Source organism: Amphiura filiformis, chromosome 8 (assembly GCF_039555335.1).
Source record: "Amphiura filiformis chromosome 8, Afil_fr2py, whole genome shotgun sequence".
Classification (NCBI taxonomy): Eukaryota; Metazoa; Echinodermata; class Ophiuroidea; order Amphilepidida; family Amphiuridae; genus Amphiura; species Amphiura filiformis.
The window spans coordinates 50,338,948-50,357,543 of NC_092635.1; the positions used below are offsets into that span (position 1 = coordinate 50,338,948).

Consider the following 18,596-nt stretch of genomic DNA (forward strand, 5'->3'; position numbering starts at 1 on the left):
TGAAAATGTTCATTATTTAATTTTCTTTTTACATTTTGACTGTTTTGAGTTTTAACCATGCTGTGATTGCCATTGGTCTACCTTGTGCAACTTATGCATGATATAATCTTTTCCTGTGAACTTTTGACGAGAGTGTTTTAATGTACATTGTGCATTTACTGCGCTGTTTCTGATTGGCTGCTGAAGCGATCTGCTGTTATCGAGTGGAAATTTATGACTGAACTTGTGCGCCATATATGCGTTGTTAGCCTTGACTTTGGAACATCACAACTGATAGTTTCACTTGTCAAATGTTTACAGCAAAATTTTTAATAGAATAATTGATTTTGGCTCAAAAATTGTCCCAATTTACAGATTTCTAAAAGTTACACTTCTATTGCCTCCCCCATTCCTTGAAACAGTTTGAAGTGTTGAGCGTTGGAGGTCGTATGGGATATTTCCAAGGAGACGTGAAGCTACTTACCGATGACTTGCAAGCATTGCAACCAACTGTGTTCCCATGTGTACCACGTCTTATGAACAGGATTTATGACAAGGTTATGTCTGGTGTCAACAGTTCTGGCGGTGTTAAGAAGGCACTCTTTAACTTTGCCTACAATAAGAAGAAAGCCGAAGTCTTGCGGTAAGCTCAGCCTGCCCTAATATGGTAAAAAGGGTGTATCTTATATGTACATCACTAAAAGTTCGTTCATACTACCACCGCATTTGCGATGCGTTGCTTTGCGATGTGCTGCGTTGTCGCACTGCATCGTACTGCAAAATACTGCATTGCGATATCGCAATAAAGTTTAATACATTTTAACTTGGAAATGCGACGAGTTGCGTTGAGTTGCGGCAAAAGTAATCGATATATCGGCATCGCAAATCAACGCATCGCAAATGCTGTGGTATTATGAACGGACCTTAACATCACTAACACTTTGTTTTGCCATGGTTGAGGTTATTGTTTTTTAATGCTCTCACAAGATAAAAGGATGTAAACAATAATGCTGGTTTTTATACTTTCCTGTCGCTTACCGCTTTGCCGCTCTGACGATGATTTTGCTTTGCTGCGCAGTCGCACCAGAAATGCTAGCAGTGACCAGTGGCAAGCTGATATATCGATCACTCCACCGCTTTGCCCAAGCGGCAGCATTGCTAGGAGTTGAATTCAAGTCAACTTGGAGCAGTTCCGCTCTGACGTATGAGAACACATTTTGGAGCGGTGCAGAGTGGCAACATTAGTCATGCTGCTGCCGCTACATAGTCGGGCAGCAAACTACCCAGTTTTTAAGGCCCGTGGCCTTTTAATGAAGACAATGTGCCACATATCCTAGCATGTTGTTTGGGTCCCAAGTAACATATTTATACATGTTTACAAAAATCCAGATGCAGCAAAAGGCGGCCATCTTGTTTTTTAAAATGGCGCCCATTTTGGCAAAATATTTCCAATATTTGTCAAACTGCCCCTTCCCAATGTGATTTTATTGGCACAGTAGTGATTGTTTTAGGCTTGTTATAGTAGTTTTGTCATGTTGGCATGTAGTAGCACCAATATTAATGATTTACAAATTCAAAATGGCTGCCAAAAATTCAAAATGGCTACCGAAATCAATTTATTTCCTTCAAACATACAATAAGCCTACAAGCCTGGTAACATATGAGATTGGACACGTGACATGAATATTAAAATAATAACACACACAAATCCCATACTTAATGCACACCCCACACCTTTACACCCCGAATATTTTGTATATTATTTTAAAGTGCCACAGAAAATGTATCAATAACGTTTTCTTGGCTCATACGGGTATCCTTTATACAAGAACAGTTGGTGGTGCTAGTTTGGGCTACAGGCTGTATTACTAATCCATAAGCACATGGCAGCAGGGGGTATGTGGTTCTTCAAAAAAATTTGAACCATTTAAGGACAATTTTGCCCAAATGTGCCCAGTTGGTTGCACTGGTCTCCACTGAAAACCCACCCATCGATATACCAAAATCGCTGAACATCTTCAACATCTTCAAACAGGAAGACCCCCAGGACATGGCATTGGCCTAGTCCTTCAAGAATGACTCTCGGCTTGAGAAGTTTAAAACTATACTAGTACTGTGACTAGTATTGAGGCAAACCTCGGCCTTCGGCCTCGTTGTTCGGCTTCAATACTAGTCACAGTACTAGTATAGTTTTAAACTTCTCAAGCCGAGAGTCATTCTTGAAGGACTACATTGGCCAGACATTGAGAGGTATTGAGGGGTATTGAGAACAGGGTAAAAGGTACCGAGTGGTCCCAGAAATGGTTTATGGGTCCCGGGGATGGAATTTTAATGGTTTCTAGGGATGGAGTTAGGGATACCAGGGATGGGGTATAAAAGAGTACTAGTAAAGGGTACCGGAGGTCCCAGGGACAACAGCTTATGAATCCAGGTGAAGGTGCTAGGTTCTAGGGGTGACATTAGGGGTGTCAGCAATGGGGTTTGGGGTACCAAGAACAGGGTTAGGGGTTCGGGGGATGAGGTTAGGGGTTCAAGGAATGGGGAGAGTCCCATGGTCGGTGTTAGGACACCTAAAACAATGCCTACTGTACCAATAAATTCACAATGGGAAGGGTCAATTTGAAAAATATTGGATAGGGTGAGGGGTACTGGGATGGAGTAAAGGGTCCCAGGGTTTGGATAATGGGTACCGGGGACAGCGTTAGGTGCACTGAGGGAGGGCTAGGGGTACTGAGGACAGGGTAACGGGTTATGGGTCCCGGTGAAGGGGCTAGGGGTTTCAGAGATGACCGGTCATGGGTCCAGGAATGGGGTTAGAGGTTGCATGATCATGACGCGTGTTTGAGGTCCAAGGGATAGGATATGGGTGACTGGGGACTGAGTTAGGGGTACCAGGGTTGAAGAAATGGGTACCAGGAACTGAGTAAGGGGTACTGGGCATTGGGTATGGTGAACAAGATGTGGGCTAACAAGTTCCGAAGATGGTATAAGGGTCCCAGGGATGTTCATGGCCGGGTCTCAGGGACGGAGTTTGGTGTTCCATGAATTGAGTTAAAGGTCACATAGTTTGTGTTAGAGGTCCCTGGGAATAGGGTAATGGGGATGGAGGCCAAGGGTTAGGGATATGAGTACCAGGAACAGGGTAAGGGGTGTAAGGCATTGAATATGGGGAACCAGATGTGGGGTTACAGGAGCCAAAGATGGGATTAGGATCCCAGGGATGGGTCATGGGTCTCGGGGACGGAGTTACGGGTTCCAGGAATAGAGTTAAAAGTCCCATAGTTGGTGTTAGAGGTTCCAGGGAATAGGGTAAGGGGTAATGGTGATAGAATTAGGGGTCCCAGGGTTGGGGTAGCCCATTAAATGGGTACCAAGAACAGAGTAAGGGGTGCCGGGCATTGGTTAAGGGTAAACAGGTTGTGAGGTTGCATGTATCAAAGGTGGGATTAGGATCCCAGGGACGGGTTGTGGGCAGACCTGCCAACCTAGCGCAGTAAGAAAGAGAGACATTGAGGCCAAAACTTTGTACATGTACACAAACCAGGTACCGACAAATTAAAAGACTTGAGGTGTACAATACTTTCAGAATTCAGGGAAGGTTTTGCAGGTCTAAATTTATCACAATAGACTAAAAAGAATGCTATAGCAAAATTTTAAACTGAAATTTGCATCATTTTCTGCTGCTCTTACATTTAAATTTGCCATTTTCAGAAAGCAGGACTGTCCCTCTTTTTCACTTTGGAAAACCCCAATTGAGGGACGGTCCCTCAACATTAGGGAAAGTTGGCAGGTCTGTATGGGTCTTGCGAGAGTTCCAGGTTCCAGGAACGGAGTTTAAAAGTCCCAAAGTTGGTGTTAGAGGTCCCAGGGAATAAGGTAAGGCGTAATGGAGATGGAGTTAGGGGTCCCCGCGTTGCGGAAATGGGTACCAGGAAAGGGGTTAAGGGTACTGGGCATTTGGTAGGGGTACCGGATGTGGGGTTACCGGTACCAAAGATGGGATTAGACTAGAGGTTCTAGGAATGGAGTTAAAGGTCCCATAGTTGGCGTTAGGTGTCCCGGGAATAGGGTTAGGGGTACTGGGGATGGAGTTCCGGGTTTCCAGGTTTGACGTTAGGAGTCCCAGGGATGGTGTTAGGGGTACCGAGGACTGTGTAAGGGTACTGGAGTAAGAGACTTAGGGTACTAAGGATATGGTTAGGGTGCCAAGGATGTGGTTATGGGCTGGTCCGAGTACATCAAATTTAGCCAGAACATATCAGGTTATGTGCTACTGGGCAGTGGATTATGGGTTCCGGTGTTGTGTTAAGGGGTCCCTTGGATGGATCTAGGGGCCCCAGGGATGGGTAGTGGTCAGGGATGGGGTTAGGGGTACAAGAATATAGGGTTATGTGAACCGAGGAGGGTATAAGGGTAGGACATTCGGGTACTAGTACGGGATACATGTTATTGGGTATAGATATCAGAGTACGATGTACATTTAGCAGGGTAGGCCTACAGGGTTATGAGTTAGGTATCAAGTTAGGGGTGATCGGGGTAAAGATTAGGATTACGGGTTCGGGTATGAGTATGGGCTGGCCCCGGTACATCAAACTTAGCGGGAACATAATTATTATTATCATATCCAGATGAGGAGGCATGAAGACATTTAAGGTGGAAGTTACAGATTTTAAATTCAGGAACTATTTTAAAATAAAATGTTATCATAGAGAGTGAATTATAGGTAAGCATTGGAATGTGGGTGTGGGTGTGTGGGGTGGTGTGGTGTGTATTTGCAGTGTAGTATGGAGTTTGTGTATGTGTTGGTATATTAATTAACATGTTACTTGCTTAAACTAATATTTTATAATGCTCATTGTATGTATAGAGGAAATAAGTTGAATTTGGCGGCCATTTTGAATTTTTGGCGGCCATTTTGAACATCAAAATCGTCAATATTAGTGCACACATGTCATAAATAATATCCTAGGACTAAAACAATTGCTATTGTATCAATAAATTCACAATGGGAAGAGTCAGTTTGAAATATATTGGAAAATTATTGAAAAAATGGCGCCATTTTGAAAAACAAGATGGCCGCCATCTGCTGCATCTGGATTTTTGTAAACATGTATAAATATGTTACTTGGGACCCAAACAACATGTTAGGATAGATGGCACATTGTCTTCAAAAAAAGGCCACGGAATTTAGTTTGCTGCTTGACTAACACTCCGCTCGCAGAAAAATACAAGCGGCATGATGAAGCGTCACGCTGCTCAGCGGCAAGCGACAGAAAGTATGAAACCAGCATAAGAGGAAGATACTTTATTTTGCAATAGTAAGTATCATACAGTAGACTAGCCTTTGGCAAAAAACAGTAACATTGTTTTTTTTTCTCTTACAGCCTTTTTCCAATCAAGAAAAATTAAAGTCCCTCAGTCATGGCAAAAGGAAGCAAATTACTAGTGATGTAAATGGATGGAAGATACACCATTTTAGCATATTAGGACTGCCAATGTTGCTCTTAAAAATTATTATACAAATATTTAATGCTTATGAGTACAATGGGAAGAATATTTTCATGAGGTGAAATATGGACTTATCCAAAAGCCTTGTTGAATAGAACCGTCCTTATTTCACCAAATGAAAATATTCTTTCCATTGAATGAATAAAACATTCATTATTTGTTTTATATAACTCATATATAAATTCCTTTTCTTCCACTTCATTTTGTAAATCACTAGGAAAATAAAATAAATTAAAAAAATCTAAACTATGTTTATTTTAGAAGCGACACACACCCATTATTGGTGAGTTGAGGTGGTCATCGCGAGCGCTACATACTTGCGTTTGTCAGTGTTGCTATGGTAGCTGCGTTGCACTCGCGCGGTGTGCAATCGACCTCTTCTAAAAATAGCAAAAATAATCAATAGTAATTGTGACCGTTCACACGGCGAATGAGCCGTAAATTCCTCCCCAGTCAATTTTGTTTTATTTCGTGTTTAAAAATAAACATCATAAACTTAAAATGGTATATCATTTGACTTCAAACGATATCCAGAAGCGGGGTTATGGTTTGTTAAACTTTGCTCCTTCAACAAAATTATAGCTTTTTATGTTTTTACATGCGTCTCTTTTTCCACATTGCTGGCAATAAATATCAAACAGTCATAATTGGCGGTCATTTCAAATCATCCCCAAGTCAACGAGGTTTAAGAAAGTTACAAAATACAATGCCTGGTAACCCACCACTTGAACAGGATTTAGCAAAAGCAAACAAAGACCAGAGCTATTAAAAGTTCTATAGCCATCTAAGGTAGAAGCTTATTATCCACTTCAACAATAGGATTATTGATTAGTTTTTGACTATCAAAATGAGACAGATGTCGGGCCAGCTTAAGTTACCGATGAATCGACCTTCGTACACATTTTACACCGTAACGCAGAATACAATTTAGGGAATTTACGGCTCATTTGTGCTGCCGGGTCACAATTGACCAATCAAAGACAAGAATCTTTGTATGAGTTATATAAATCTTTCTGTATTAATTGGATACATTTGTTGTGCCAAATGTAAAATTGAAAGAGCAAGAGTGGATATGCAGCTGTGGCACATATATTATCATATTGCTCATAATAGTAACCCCTACGTTAATATGTGAAGTAGTCCAGAATGTGAAATCTAATATATGCTACTTCTTACAGTAGAACAGTTATGTTTTTTCTTTCGTTTTTATACACAGTGGTATTTGCAGGACCGATTCAATTTGGGATAAAATAGTGTTCAAGAAGATTCAGGTATGTGTACTTTCTTTCACTCACATAGTTTTACTTATTCATAACAGGTAACTGAATTTATTTTGTATGTGAACTCTAAAAAATTCAAAGTTGCATTTGATTGGTGGGCGCTACTTCCCTGTTGATATGCCGAGGAACTTCTGAGGTTATAACTTACGAGTCGTAGCCTTGCTAATATTCGCCAGTGAAGTGTTACGTGTAATCCGATTATCCCTATGTTAACTGGAACACGCTTTTGAGTCCTGAACCATGATCAAAATGATCGCAACACAAAGTCTATGGCATGTACTATCAATTCCAAAAGGTGTGTGATCCAGTTACTAGGGAGTTTTGTAACCACTTCGCTGGCGAATATCGACACCAAGTTGTGCTATGAGATTTCTTGCTATGTGGTAGATATAATGTTACAACTTAACCACAGACTTTGTCCAAAGTTGGACTGGCCAACGTTGTTTCCCCGTAAGTAGATGAACTAATACCAAGTATACTGTGTATATATTTCTACAGGCTTTGCTTGGAGGAAGAGTGCAGTGGATGGTGATTGGCAGTGCTCCTATCTCTGCTGAGGTACTGCTCTTCTGGAGGGTTGTCATTGGTTGTAATGTAAGTTCTATATTTCTAAAGTTTTGATATATTGATACTACTTTGGAAACAAGCCAAAAGTTTGATGACATTCTGTTAATAAAAGTCCTTTCGTTCGGTCAAAAAGGAGGGGTCAAAAAGTTTGATTATGGTTTAAAAAAACAAGTTAAATTATCGGTCAAAGTTGAACTTTCGAGTTTGAATTTTCAACATTTCAAACTTGCCTGTCAGGGAGGGAGTGAAGCAATCATTAGCTTCCTAACGAAAGTTGTTTCGTTTAAAAGACGTCATCAAACTCTTGGCTTGTTCCCTGTAAGCAAGATAGATTGACTACTTGTAAATTTTCTGTCCGTAAATTTGAGGCTTTTTAGGAAGGTCATACCTAAACTTTAACTATCAATTACAAGAAATCTGGGCAGTGAGACTCTGTTGTTGAAATGATCCAATCTACGAACAAAGTGATAAAAAAATAGGTGTAACCCCTAAAGTCTATAAATATAGTTGAGGTGACTGCTGACGTCATTGCCTTGCAGTATGCATGTGCATCATCCCAATTCCCATTGTTCCTTGCCTGGCAATATGTGTGTGCATCATATTTTGTCCAGGGCTTGTGCTTTTATAACTCCCCCCAAATCACAATAAGGCTATTGAACAGTGTAGTGGTTGTATGCAGTTCGCTCAAGCATTTTGATATACCAGTCCCTTGCCTTTGTTGATAAATATTGAGGTCAACTCATCTATATAATGTTAATGCTTCTCCGCCTGCTTCTGTACTCCAAAACGCTCCAATGGAACCATTGAGGTTTTGTGGTATTTTATAATGATCAGAAAGTATCCAACAGTTTGCTGAATGTAGTTTTTATGAGTGGTGTTTCATCACAAGCAGAAACTTTCGCTCCAATGCACTTAACCTGTGTGTGATTATCTTATTTTGTCAACAAATTGTTTGTAATAAGGGATTATTTGTTTTCTCAATATTCTTGATAGATCCAAGAAGGTTATGGTCAGACTGAGTGTACAGCAGCTTGCTCCGTAACACTAGCAGGGGATAACCTGCCTCAGGGACACGTAGGACCACCAATACCTTGTAATATCATGAAACTTTGTGATGTACCAGAAATGAATTACTTTGCTAAAGATGACCAGGGTGAGGTAAGTATTGCTATCTAGGGTTTATCAGTTTCAGTGCAGAGTCAGTGGAGTACCGTGCAATATTTCTGGTGGGGCATTGTGTAAAGCTGCTAAAACTCTTTAGTAAGGTGACATGTGCATGAGTGGAAGAGAGAGAGAAAGATAGAGAGCGAGGGGTAGAGAGAAAGAGGAGGAGAAAGAAAGAGGGAAGGAGGAAGGAAGAGGGAAGTGAGTGGGTTGGCAAAATTTCCAGCAGCAGGTACTAGATAAGTCTTTTGAGCTCATGAAAGCTTTTTGAGTAATGGACATGCTTTATATGATCTGATATGGGAGAGAGAGTCAGAAACAGCCTATTGATCCAAGGGTCAAGCCCTAAAAGGGTAAAGTTAGGGTTTATGGCATTTAGGGCTAGGATTAGGGTTAGGTTTAGTGTCAAGGATGGGTTTAGACTAAGGTAAAGGTCACAGTTAAGATTAGAGCCAGTCAGAGATATGGTTAGGGTTAGGAATAGAATTAGGTCCTAGGTTATAGATTAGGCTTAGGGGGAAGTTAAGTGTTAGGATTAGGATTAAAACTATGTTATTGAGTTTTTGGACTTCTGACCCTTCGGACTACATGTATCGAGCTGTAACCTCAGGGAGAGATAGTGAGATTGAGGCACACAGCGAGTCAAAGAATCAAAGTCATATCAGAATGAGTTAAGTAGTGAGACAGAGGGATGATGATATTGATATATTACTCAGTGCACCTTGTTTATGGTGTAGAATGTTCCAACCCATCGTATTACATCACGATCTAAGACCTATCACTAGTAATAGACAATAAATTCACAGTTGATAAAAAAAATGAAGTAACAATTTCTTTATTATTATAACACAAACTTTATTCATAATCTGATAACTATTCATTCATAATATGTGGTCTCTTTTCAGATCTGTGTGAAGGGTCCTAATGTATTTTCTGGATACCATAAGAATGAGGAGAAGACTAAAGAAGCAATTGATGAAGATGGCTGGTTACATACAGGCGATATTGGTGTATGGCTTCCAGTAAGTTGATTGTGTTTGATAAGTCTTGTTATTGGTGTTCTTTGTATGTATGTATGGTGTTCTACTCCTTAACCCTAACCCAACTAGGTCTCACTAAAGCTCACTTTTAAAACCACTCTAAAACCACTCTGCGTGCATGCATTCCACGGGACTTGATGACGCAATCAGCCCAAGTCATATACACCCAGGGAATCGTTGGCTGGGCCAACGTCACCTGTGTGGCTACATGCTGGGGATCTTCTGCATGGCATGCGAGGGTCCCAGGCTCAAATACCGGGGGTGCCAAGTGACTTTTTTCTTCACCTTCTCTCCTTTTTCATTTCTTCTTTCCCTTCCAATAGCAAAAAAAAAACATGGGTAGGGTTAGGGTTAAGACATACAGTTTGGCAGTAGCTTAATCAAGATGATAGAACTACTACTAATATATTCATCAGGTTTGTTGGTAAACATAAAAGATTTTAAACAAAACCAAACTTTAACTGACTATTGATGGTTTTGCCGATCATGGTCGGTAGGCATCATCAGAATGATGGTTGTAGATCCTCCTGGCTGATAATTACACCCTCTCCTGTCCGGATATGTCCAACCGGATCCAAGTAAGGATCTACAACAATCAGATGGCCTACCATCCATGGTAGGCAAAACCATCAATAGTGAGTGAAAGTTTGGTTTGTTTAAAAGAAATCTTTTATAATAAGATGAAGGTTAGGTTTTAGGGTTAGGGTTATTTTATGCAAATCTTTGTAAAAAAAACATGTATTAAAAACAACTTTCAGGATTAGAAATCATGGTAAAAATGAAATGACATAATAATAAAAGTTTAAAATATGGGTGGTACTTGCTGCAAGTGTGCTTTTGGCTGCTTTGACCTTCTGCATTTTGATGCAACAAAGTGTGGGGGTGGTTGAGGCTGTTAATTGGGTCATGCACCTTTAATGTTCTTAGTTATACAATAGTTACCTTTAATGTTCTTAGTTATGCAATAGTTGAAATCAACAAGTTCAGAAATAAATTTGTGGGAACTTTGCAGATGGTACATTACAGATATGATTTTGGGAGATTATTCCTGAGCTCTTGTACTACCAAACCTCATCAGACAACTGACCCACTGAGCTGGTCACACGATACATGGCTAACATTTTATTCTTTCCTCTTCAGAATGGTTGTGTAAAGATCACTGATCGCAAGAAGCACATCTTCAAGTTAGCTCAGGGAGAGTATGTTGCACCAGAGAAGATTGAGATCCTCTACTGTGAAGAACCACTGGTTGCTCAGGCGTTTGTGTATGGAGAAAGTCTCAAGGTAGGATATGGCCAGAATGTGGTATTTGTTTAATTCACTAACATTTTTACTTCCTAATGCCATGGTTGAGGATATTATTATTATTTTTAATAATCCTCACTTGATGAAAGAGCACCTGTGAAAAAGTCCTACTGTCCCAATTTCCACCAAGGTTAAACTGTTTCACACAACCTGTGTCACAGTTTTATATATGGCTGTGAGTCATAGGTTATCTCTAAGGATATGGAAAATAAAATCAACTCCTTTGGCACATCTTGCTACTCTGGATAGTCAGTCTCTAAAGAGATCTATACAATCTGACAGAGACAGCACCACTTGTTGAGAAAGCCAGGACTCATCAATTGAAATTTGTAGGGCATACACTCTTACTTGCTTGGCGATGAGCCTGTTAAAGAGTATGCATTGTATGTCCCAACCTATGGGAAGAGAAAGACCGTTGATTAGCCAATCAGCGCGATTTTTTATCGCCTGTGTGTTTACGATTGTGTACGCGATACGCACAGCCCAGACCATGGAAGAAATAAAAAATTAACTTTAGTGTATACATTTGGTTGGATGGCCAGATCACAAGGGGATCAATGAAAAAAAAACTGAAATTGGTTTAAGGGCTGGGGTATGAACGTTTGGACAGTATTTATTTTGGGACATTAGAGCACATCAGACATATCGAATTGCATTCTGAATACGAAGAATGTTCTTCTGATATCAAATAATTTTGACTTTTGAAATTCGCAATTTAATACACATTTTATGGCAAATCATTAAAATTGATATTTTGATATTTAACAGTACTTGAAGTAAACTTTATAAATCTGATGATTTATACTTAAAGTGTATGTAGGTGGGATGAAAAGCCGACGATCAATTGAAAATTTTGACCTTTCATTATTGAAGATATGGATTTTTTCCCAAAACACCAAAAAAAAATTAGGTCTTTTGGGAAAAAATCCATATCTTCAATATGAAAGGTCAAAATTTTCAATTGACCGTCGGCATTTCCTCCCTGCTACATACACTTTAAGAATATATCATTAGATTTATATAATTTACTTCGAGGACTGTTATATATCAAAAATTCGAAAAATGTCAAATTTTTATAATTTGTCATAAAATTTGTATTATATTGTGATTTAAAAAAATGAAAATTATTTGATATCAGAAAGACATGCTTCAGTATTCAGAATGCAATTCGATAGGTCTGAGGTGCTCTCATGTCCCACAAAAAATACTGTCGAAACATAATAAACGCTCATTTTGGATCCCTTAAGTGAAGTTTTGCAGTGTTCATACTCACTTGAATTTGGAATTTTTACTTGTGATAGTAATTTTATAACCGTCTTATTTTTAACCGAACTTTGACAATATACTTGTTTGAAGACCCTCCCTTACTACTAATTTGTTAGTAACATAAAATGTTTTTAAAAATTGTTTTCTGTTTCTATGAACCATGACAAATAGTTTAAACATCAACATGTTAAAAGTATAGACAGTAAATTGATATTTAAAATGCAATGGGCTGTTCCATTTAAAATCCACACTACCCCTGTGGAAGATTTAGCTAAAGTCTTCCACAATGTGAGTATGAGTTTGGAATACAATAGACAATTGGGTAACTTCCATTTGAAATACTCACTCCAGTTGTGTACGATATAGGTAAAGTCATAATACAGAGGGAGTATGGGTTTCAAAATGATTAACCCTGATCAATTACATTGGAAAAACATACTCCCTCTATGGAAGATATTTCCAAAATCTTCCACAGGGGTAGTGTGGATTTTAAATAGAACTGCCCAATGTTGCATTGCACACTGTACAGCCCTGACCTCGTTTATAGGAATCAGTGTTTTTTGGCTGTGTGATCTTGAAAACATATATTTGTAATGATTTGGCACCTTACTGTCATGATTTGAAGCATTTAGAAGGATATATCTATGTTGCACAAAGTACTCAAATACCATCTTTCAGTGTTATTAAACCATGAGTTATATGCTGCAGGGGTGTAATTTGTCTGGATTTTTCCAGATTTTCCGGATTTTTTGTGGCCAAAATTATGCAATTTTATTGATTTTCAGCCCGTTTCAGGGTATTTTTGCCCAATTTCATGCTGTTTTTCTGGATTTTTAACTATTTTTTAGTACCCCTGATGCTGCTGTTTTTCCCTTAATCCGCCAATACTTGGTCCCATAGTGGTTGGGTTATACTTACTTGACTGTTCATTCTTGTGTGTATTGCAGGCAAGCATCATTGGTGTAATCGTACCTGATGAAGAAGAATTAGTCAAGTATGGCAAGAAAGAAGGGCTTGATGGGGACTTCAAGCAACTCTGTGCAAAGAAGGTAAGTTGATTACAGGCCAATGGTACGAAGGGTCAATTAGTCTAAAAACCCAATAACTTAGTTATAAGCTCTTGGGTCCATTTCACTCAACTTTTAACCCTTCGTAACTCAAGTAACTGTTTGTAAAGTTACAAATACCCAATACTAGACGTAACTTTACGAAGGGTCCCTGTAGTAAATCCCTATTACTTACGAAAGGTACCATTCGTAATTAAGTTAAGTGAAATGGACTTTACGACTTGTCGTAAGTTTCAAATGTTTTCGAGACTTACAAGCTTCGTAAAGTTAAGTGAAAAGGGCCCCTTATCCTTGCCATAAGCCAGCAAACAGGTTTTCCACCTGAATTTGGTTTCCTAAATCTATAATTTCAAATCTGTAAAATTTACTTATGTGATGTACATATTTCTTCATTTCTTTTATGATGCAGGAAGTTAAAGATGCCATCCTTAAGAGGATTGTACAACATGGAAAGAAGAGAGGGCTCAAAGGATTTGAACTGGTAAGAGGGAATGTTAGCTTCAAGTAAAACACAAATCTTTTGATACTAGCACAAACATATAAACAAACCAGGTGTTGGCCGCATTGCATTCTCTAAATTCAGTAAATTTTCATTGTCAACGTGTAATTGAATGGGATTATTTTGAAATTTTAAAACGCTTGAAATATCACAAACAAATAGGCCTATGTTGATAAATAATATAAATACAAGCTAAAACCGTTGGGGTTCGATAATGAACCCCACAAAACTAACTGAGTATATTGGAAAATGCCATACGGCCGGGCGGTTTCACAAGTTGCCGGCTCGATCATGTCATCCGCCGCCTGAACAAACGTGTTATCCACCATCACCGTGTTCCTCAATGCTGTGAGTTGGCCTGAAAGGTCCCCTTGTAACAGTGCAGAATGTTGGGTGAGATAAGGCCATTTTTTCAGAAAATTCTTGGTCACAAAATGATGTATGGAAATTTCAATCAATTTCATTGTGAGTTTATTTTCGATTTCGGAACACGATCAATTCTGATGTCTTCCGATCCATTGATACCCAAATTTCTTTCGTCCAAACCAGTTTTGACCAGATATCAATGGATCTGAAAAGATCGGAATTGATTTTGTTTTGAAACCAATTTGATGGAAATTTCCGTACATCATTTTGTGACCAAGAATTTCTTGAAAAAGGGCCTTATCCCAATCAATATTCAACTAAATGCCAGTCCCAGAGAGATGTGTACAAAATTGGCCTGAAGAGATTATTAGTTACCCCCTGTTTGTTCACGAAATACAGGAAAATATCTACGGTCTGGTGCCGTATTCCATGAAGCTGAACAAAGTAACATGAATTTTACTTTACCTTCTGACTTTTTGGTAAACTTTGCTCAAAGAATTTAGTTTGATAATCTTACTAAAAAGTAGCCAGTTTCTTCCTTTTTAACAGTGCAGCCATGCCGCGCGTGAAGTATGTGTGTGAGTCTTAGAATATCGGGCGTGTTATGTTACGCAGACGCGTGTGGACTATGCAGGTAATACGGGAAATATTACTTGCCTATATATTAATGAGGTATCTAAGTGGTGTTTGACCAATGAGATTGCAGAATTCTTATCAACTAAAGGATAAGCATGTATACCACAAAATTCTACTACTTGGGTGCTTCCATTCAGTGTGGACAGGTGACAATGCCCGATGTGGCTTGCATAGCCTTTTCTTCTAAAAAGTAACATTATCAGTAATATAAACCAAAAAGTTTGTAATAATACTGTATGCAGCCAATCAAAACTGTCTGAACTCTGTAGTAGTTGACGCCCTGGATAGTCAGTCTCCAAAGAGAAGAAGATCATTTTTGTTGGATGTTAGAAGCCAGTTTGCTCCATTATCAGGGGTATGTAGTTTAAGGGGCACGTTGGCGCAGCGGTACAGGCTCTGCCTTTTAAGTGGTGGATTGCGAGTTTGAGCCCCAGCGGTGCCATTGTGCTGTGCACTTGGGCAAGGAGCTTTCCCCTACTTGCGCTGTCCAAAAGTATCAGCATGTCTTGGGCATTGTATGGTAGCTGACATATTCTATGACAGCCGAATAAATGTTAAGCGCTTTGGTACATGTACCCATGTGAAATGCATTGTATAAATACCAACATTTATTTATTTATTTATTTTAGTTGCTAATTTTTCGTAACATAAAACATTTTTTTCTCTTTTTTTTCAGGTCCGAGACATCCATATATATGATGATCTGTTCAGTGTTGACAACGGTTTATTAACGCCAACATTCAAAGGCAAGCGTCCAGCACTCAAGACGTTCTTTGCTTCACAATTGGCTGACATGTACACAAAATTGGATTAACCCCCCTTGCTCCACATACTAGCAAGAAGCTTGACGACAGACCTAGAGTAAATGTGTGTACTCTTGGAATCTCCCTGGACACTTGGAAACAAGCAAACATTTGCTTGTCATCATCTTAGAAGAAAGTTCAGAAAATAGGAGCCCAAGCTGGCTGTGTCATGAAATAATAGCAAGATTTGGCTACATGTTTTGTGTGTGAATGTGTAGATGGGAAAAAGAAGCTGTTTGTTCATTGCCAGGATAAACTGCTGTTGGAAACTAAGAGCTCTGATACCCGACTTCCTAATGAAGTACATAACAGTATATAGCTTAGCTTATTTAAACAAGTTAAAAACATGTTAAGTTAAAAATTGATAAGCTGCTACAGATACATGTACCAAACACGTAGCTAAATCTCTCTAATATAGGGGTTAAATACTAATTATCAAAGTACTAACAAAAATGCAGCAAATAGGAGCATGAGCTGTGTGTGTCATAAGTTGGAAGTACTTACAATCAGCTGTTCCAGTTGATTTCCATACACCTTATGGAAGACATGATCTTAATCCTCCACACAGGGAGTATGAATATCAAATAGGGTTTCTTGAATGGGTGATTCCATTTGAAACCTACATCCCCCTGTGTGTGGGAGATTAAGGTCATGTCATCCATGGGGGGGGGGGGGGGATTTCAAGTGGAATAGCTCCATGATGGGTACCATAAACCATATATAAGGTATACCTATGCTTCATGTATCCAGACAAAGTGTAGTATATATCTGCATACACCACAACTGTATAAATATGTATTGCAAAGATGATGACGTCTTGATCCAGATCATGGATGCTAATTAGCGCACGCCAAGGGTTAACTAAACTAGAAATTGCATATGTGCTGTCCAGGAATGTGCACACGATAGCGAGGGATTTTAACTAAGCCTTTGCCCCTCTATCAAGTCGTGACTGTAATAAGACCAAGCCTTCGCCTATTGTTGCACATGCCTCATGTTGCCATTTTCAAAAGCGTTTTACAGATATTTATTATTTTTTGAGTGGTATTAGTAAAATGTCTATGCAGGAAGCTCAGTGATTTCATTACCCAGTATGGCTCGTCTTTTAGTTTGTGCCTCATTTTATATTTAAAAAAAAGTAAAAACCTCTGCGGTGACCTGATTTTGAAAGGAATTTAGTTTGCAGCAAGGCATAAGATGTACTTTATCAACCTAATTAGTGCCCCTCCTGCAATTAGCGCACCATGTGAACTTTTCTACGGTACGCCTGTTAAGTGCCCATGTTTAGTGCACTTTTATCATTTCCAGTCCAGCCAATCCAATGCACAAACATACGAAAATGTAAGTGATAATATGTAATGAAGGTAAACAATTATGATGAATTATGTCATGCAGTACTAATAGTATCTCCTGTCGCACAAAAACAAAGAGGGACTAAAAAAAAAGAAAAAAGTGGAAGTAGGTCAGTAAATTTAGGGTTCATTTTTGCCAGTGGGAATTTTTAGATTTGTCAATATTGATATAATTAGAATGTAAACACATGTAAACAGTAGCATCGTATTTAGGTACAAAAAGGTGGTGGTTGGAATTGGACTACCTCAGTAGCAGTACTAATATGGTAAAAATTGAGAGAGGCGAACTGATAGTAGTGCTCTTTCTAATATTACTTGAAATTGCGCAATTTTGCCACATAATTGCAAAATTAGCACTTACTGGAAATGGGTTATTCCAGTTGAAATCCATTACACCCCCGTATGGAAGACATGACCTTAATCTTCCACACAGGTTTAACGTGAATTTTGAATGGGTGACTCGATTTGAAATCTACACCCCTGTATAGGAGATTAAGGTCATGTCTTCCATTGGGTGTATGGATTTCAACTGGAATAGCCTAATAATGGAGTACATTCTGCATTTTTCCTTGGGAGGACTACATGTAAGATATAAAGAGTTTCATCGAAAAATGGGATATACCCATTTTTAACCAATTTGAGATTTATGCAAATTAAGCTGCTAAAATATAAAGTACATAAGAAAAAATGTGATACTTTTGACCATATCTCAAAAAGTATACTTTGGAGTTTAATAATTGAAGTGTCATTTTAAAAGCACCATTTTGTACTGTATGATGGTGATCTTAACAAAAAATGTCAGAAATGGCATTTATTGCATTTTGCAATGAAACTCTTCATATGCTTATTCTGCATTATTACAAACTTGTGAGTTGATTTTCTATTTTATAAAACCAAGCAGGATCAAAGTTCAACTCTGAATAAGGATGAGTTTTACCAAGTTGGGAGCTGTATATCAAAAAGTGAGCGTCAACTAATAAACATGGATGTTCAATAAATATGTACTGATGTAGCAACTCATGCATGGAGGGGGCAGCATTTAGACTTATAGTTATTTGGGAACTATGTGGGTGTCATTAACAGGTTAAAGGTCAGTGTGTAGGTGCCAAAATGATAATGATAAACAGCATTTTAGGCTTGAAGTGATTTTGGAACTAATTTGGGGGTAAATAGAGTAAAGGACAGTTCACTGTTTTCACTGCATTTTCCTTTGTCCCAGTTTTAGGTCACAATATTGCCCTAATTTTGGCTAATTTTCATGTTATGAATATTGCACAATTTGTCCCAGTAAAGTTATATTAGTAGCAGGTTGGCAGGGCAATTTGGAAATTTTGCCCCCCAGCTTGTTGGCACCAGTATACCCCTGCTCCAATTCTCTGATTAAAATGGAGAATTTGCCACTTTATTGTATAGGTTTTAGCCCTATGAGTGTTCCCTAGATCACTTCAAGCATAGTGAATTGTGATACCATATTTGAATCATATGTCTTGTTTTGATGCAGATATTTGTTGTATTCTTGATTATAATATCAAGAAAAAGACCTTTATTTTATATATTTGTGTATATATTGTTATATGAATGTTTACACAAACAAATGGTTGTATTAAATTTGGTGAAGTACCAGTACTTGAAAATGCAATTGGAGTGTTCACTTGTTAATGTTTTGAATAGGGAATGTAGTAGTGGTTTTGTTGGACCAGAGGTGCACAACTTGTTTTTCCTTGGGTGTAGTTTCAGCTTTAAAGCCTTGATGTTCGATCTTTT

The 18,596-nt window shown here is 38.7% G+C and overlaps 1 protein-coding gene across 3 annotated transcripts in view; it reads left to right on the forward strand.

The window, feature by feature from the left end:
- Positions 1-18,596, forward strand: part of LOC140159159 (long-chain-fatty-acid--CoA ligase 1-like) — an 80,404-nt gene extending 61,808 nt beyond the window's left edge. For 2 of the 3 annotated variants that reach the window (XM_072182525.1, XM_072182526.1), the window contains exons 12-20: positions 402-622; positions 6,704-6,758; positions 7,266-7,361; positions 8,328-8,492; positions 9,404-9,520; positions 10,679-10,822; positions 13,057-13,158; positions 13,586-13,657; positions 15,354-18,595. In XM_072182525.1, the coding sequence (XP_072038626.1) occupies positions 402-622; positions 6,704-6,758; positions 7,266-7,361; positions 8,328-8,492; positions 9,404-9,520; positions 10,679-10,822; positions 13,057-13,158; positions 13,586-13,657; positions 15,354-15,491 (1,110 nt within the window). In that variant the 3' untranslated portion in view covers positions 15,492-18,595. Of the gene's footprint in view, positions 1-401; positions 623-6,703; positions 6,759-7,265; positions 7,362-8,327; positions 8,493-9,403; positions 9,521-10,678; positions 10,823-13,056; positions 13,159-13,585; positions 13,658-15,353 lie in introns of all 3 variants that reach the window. The other variant, XM_072182527.1, reaches the window with a different exon arrangement.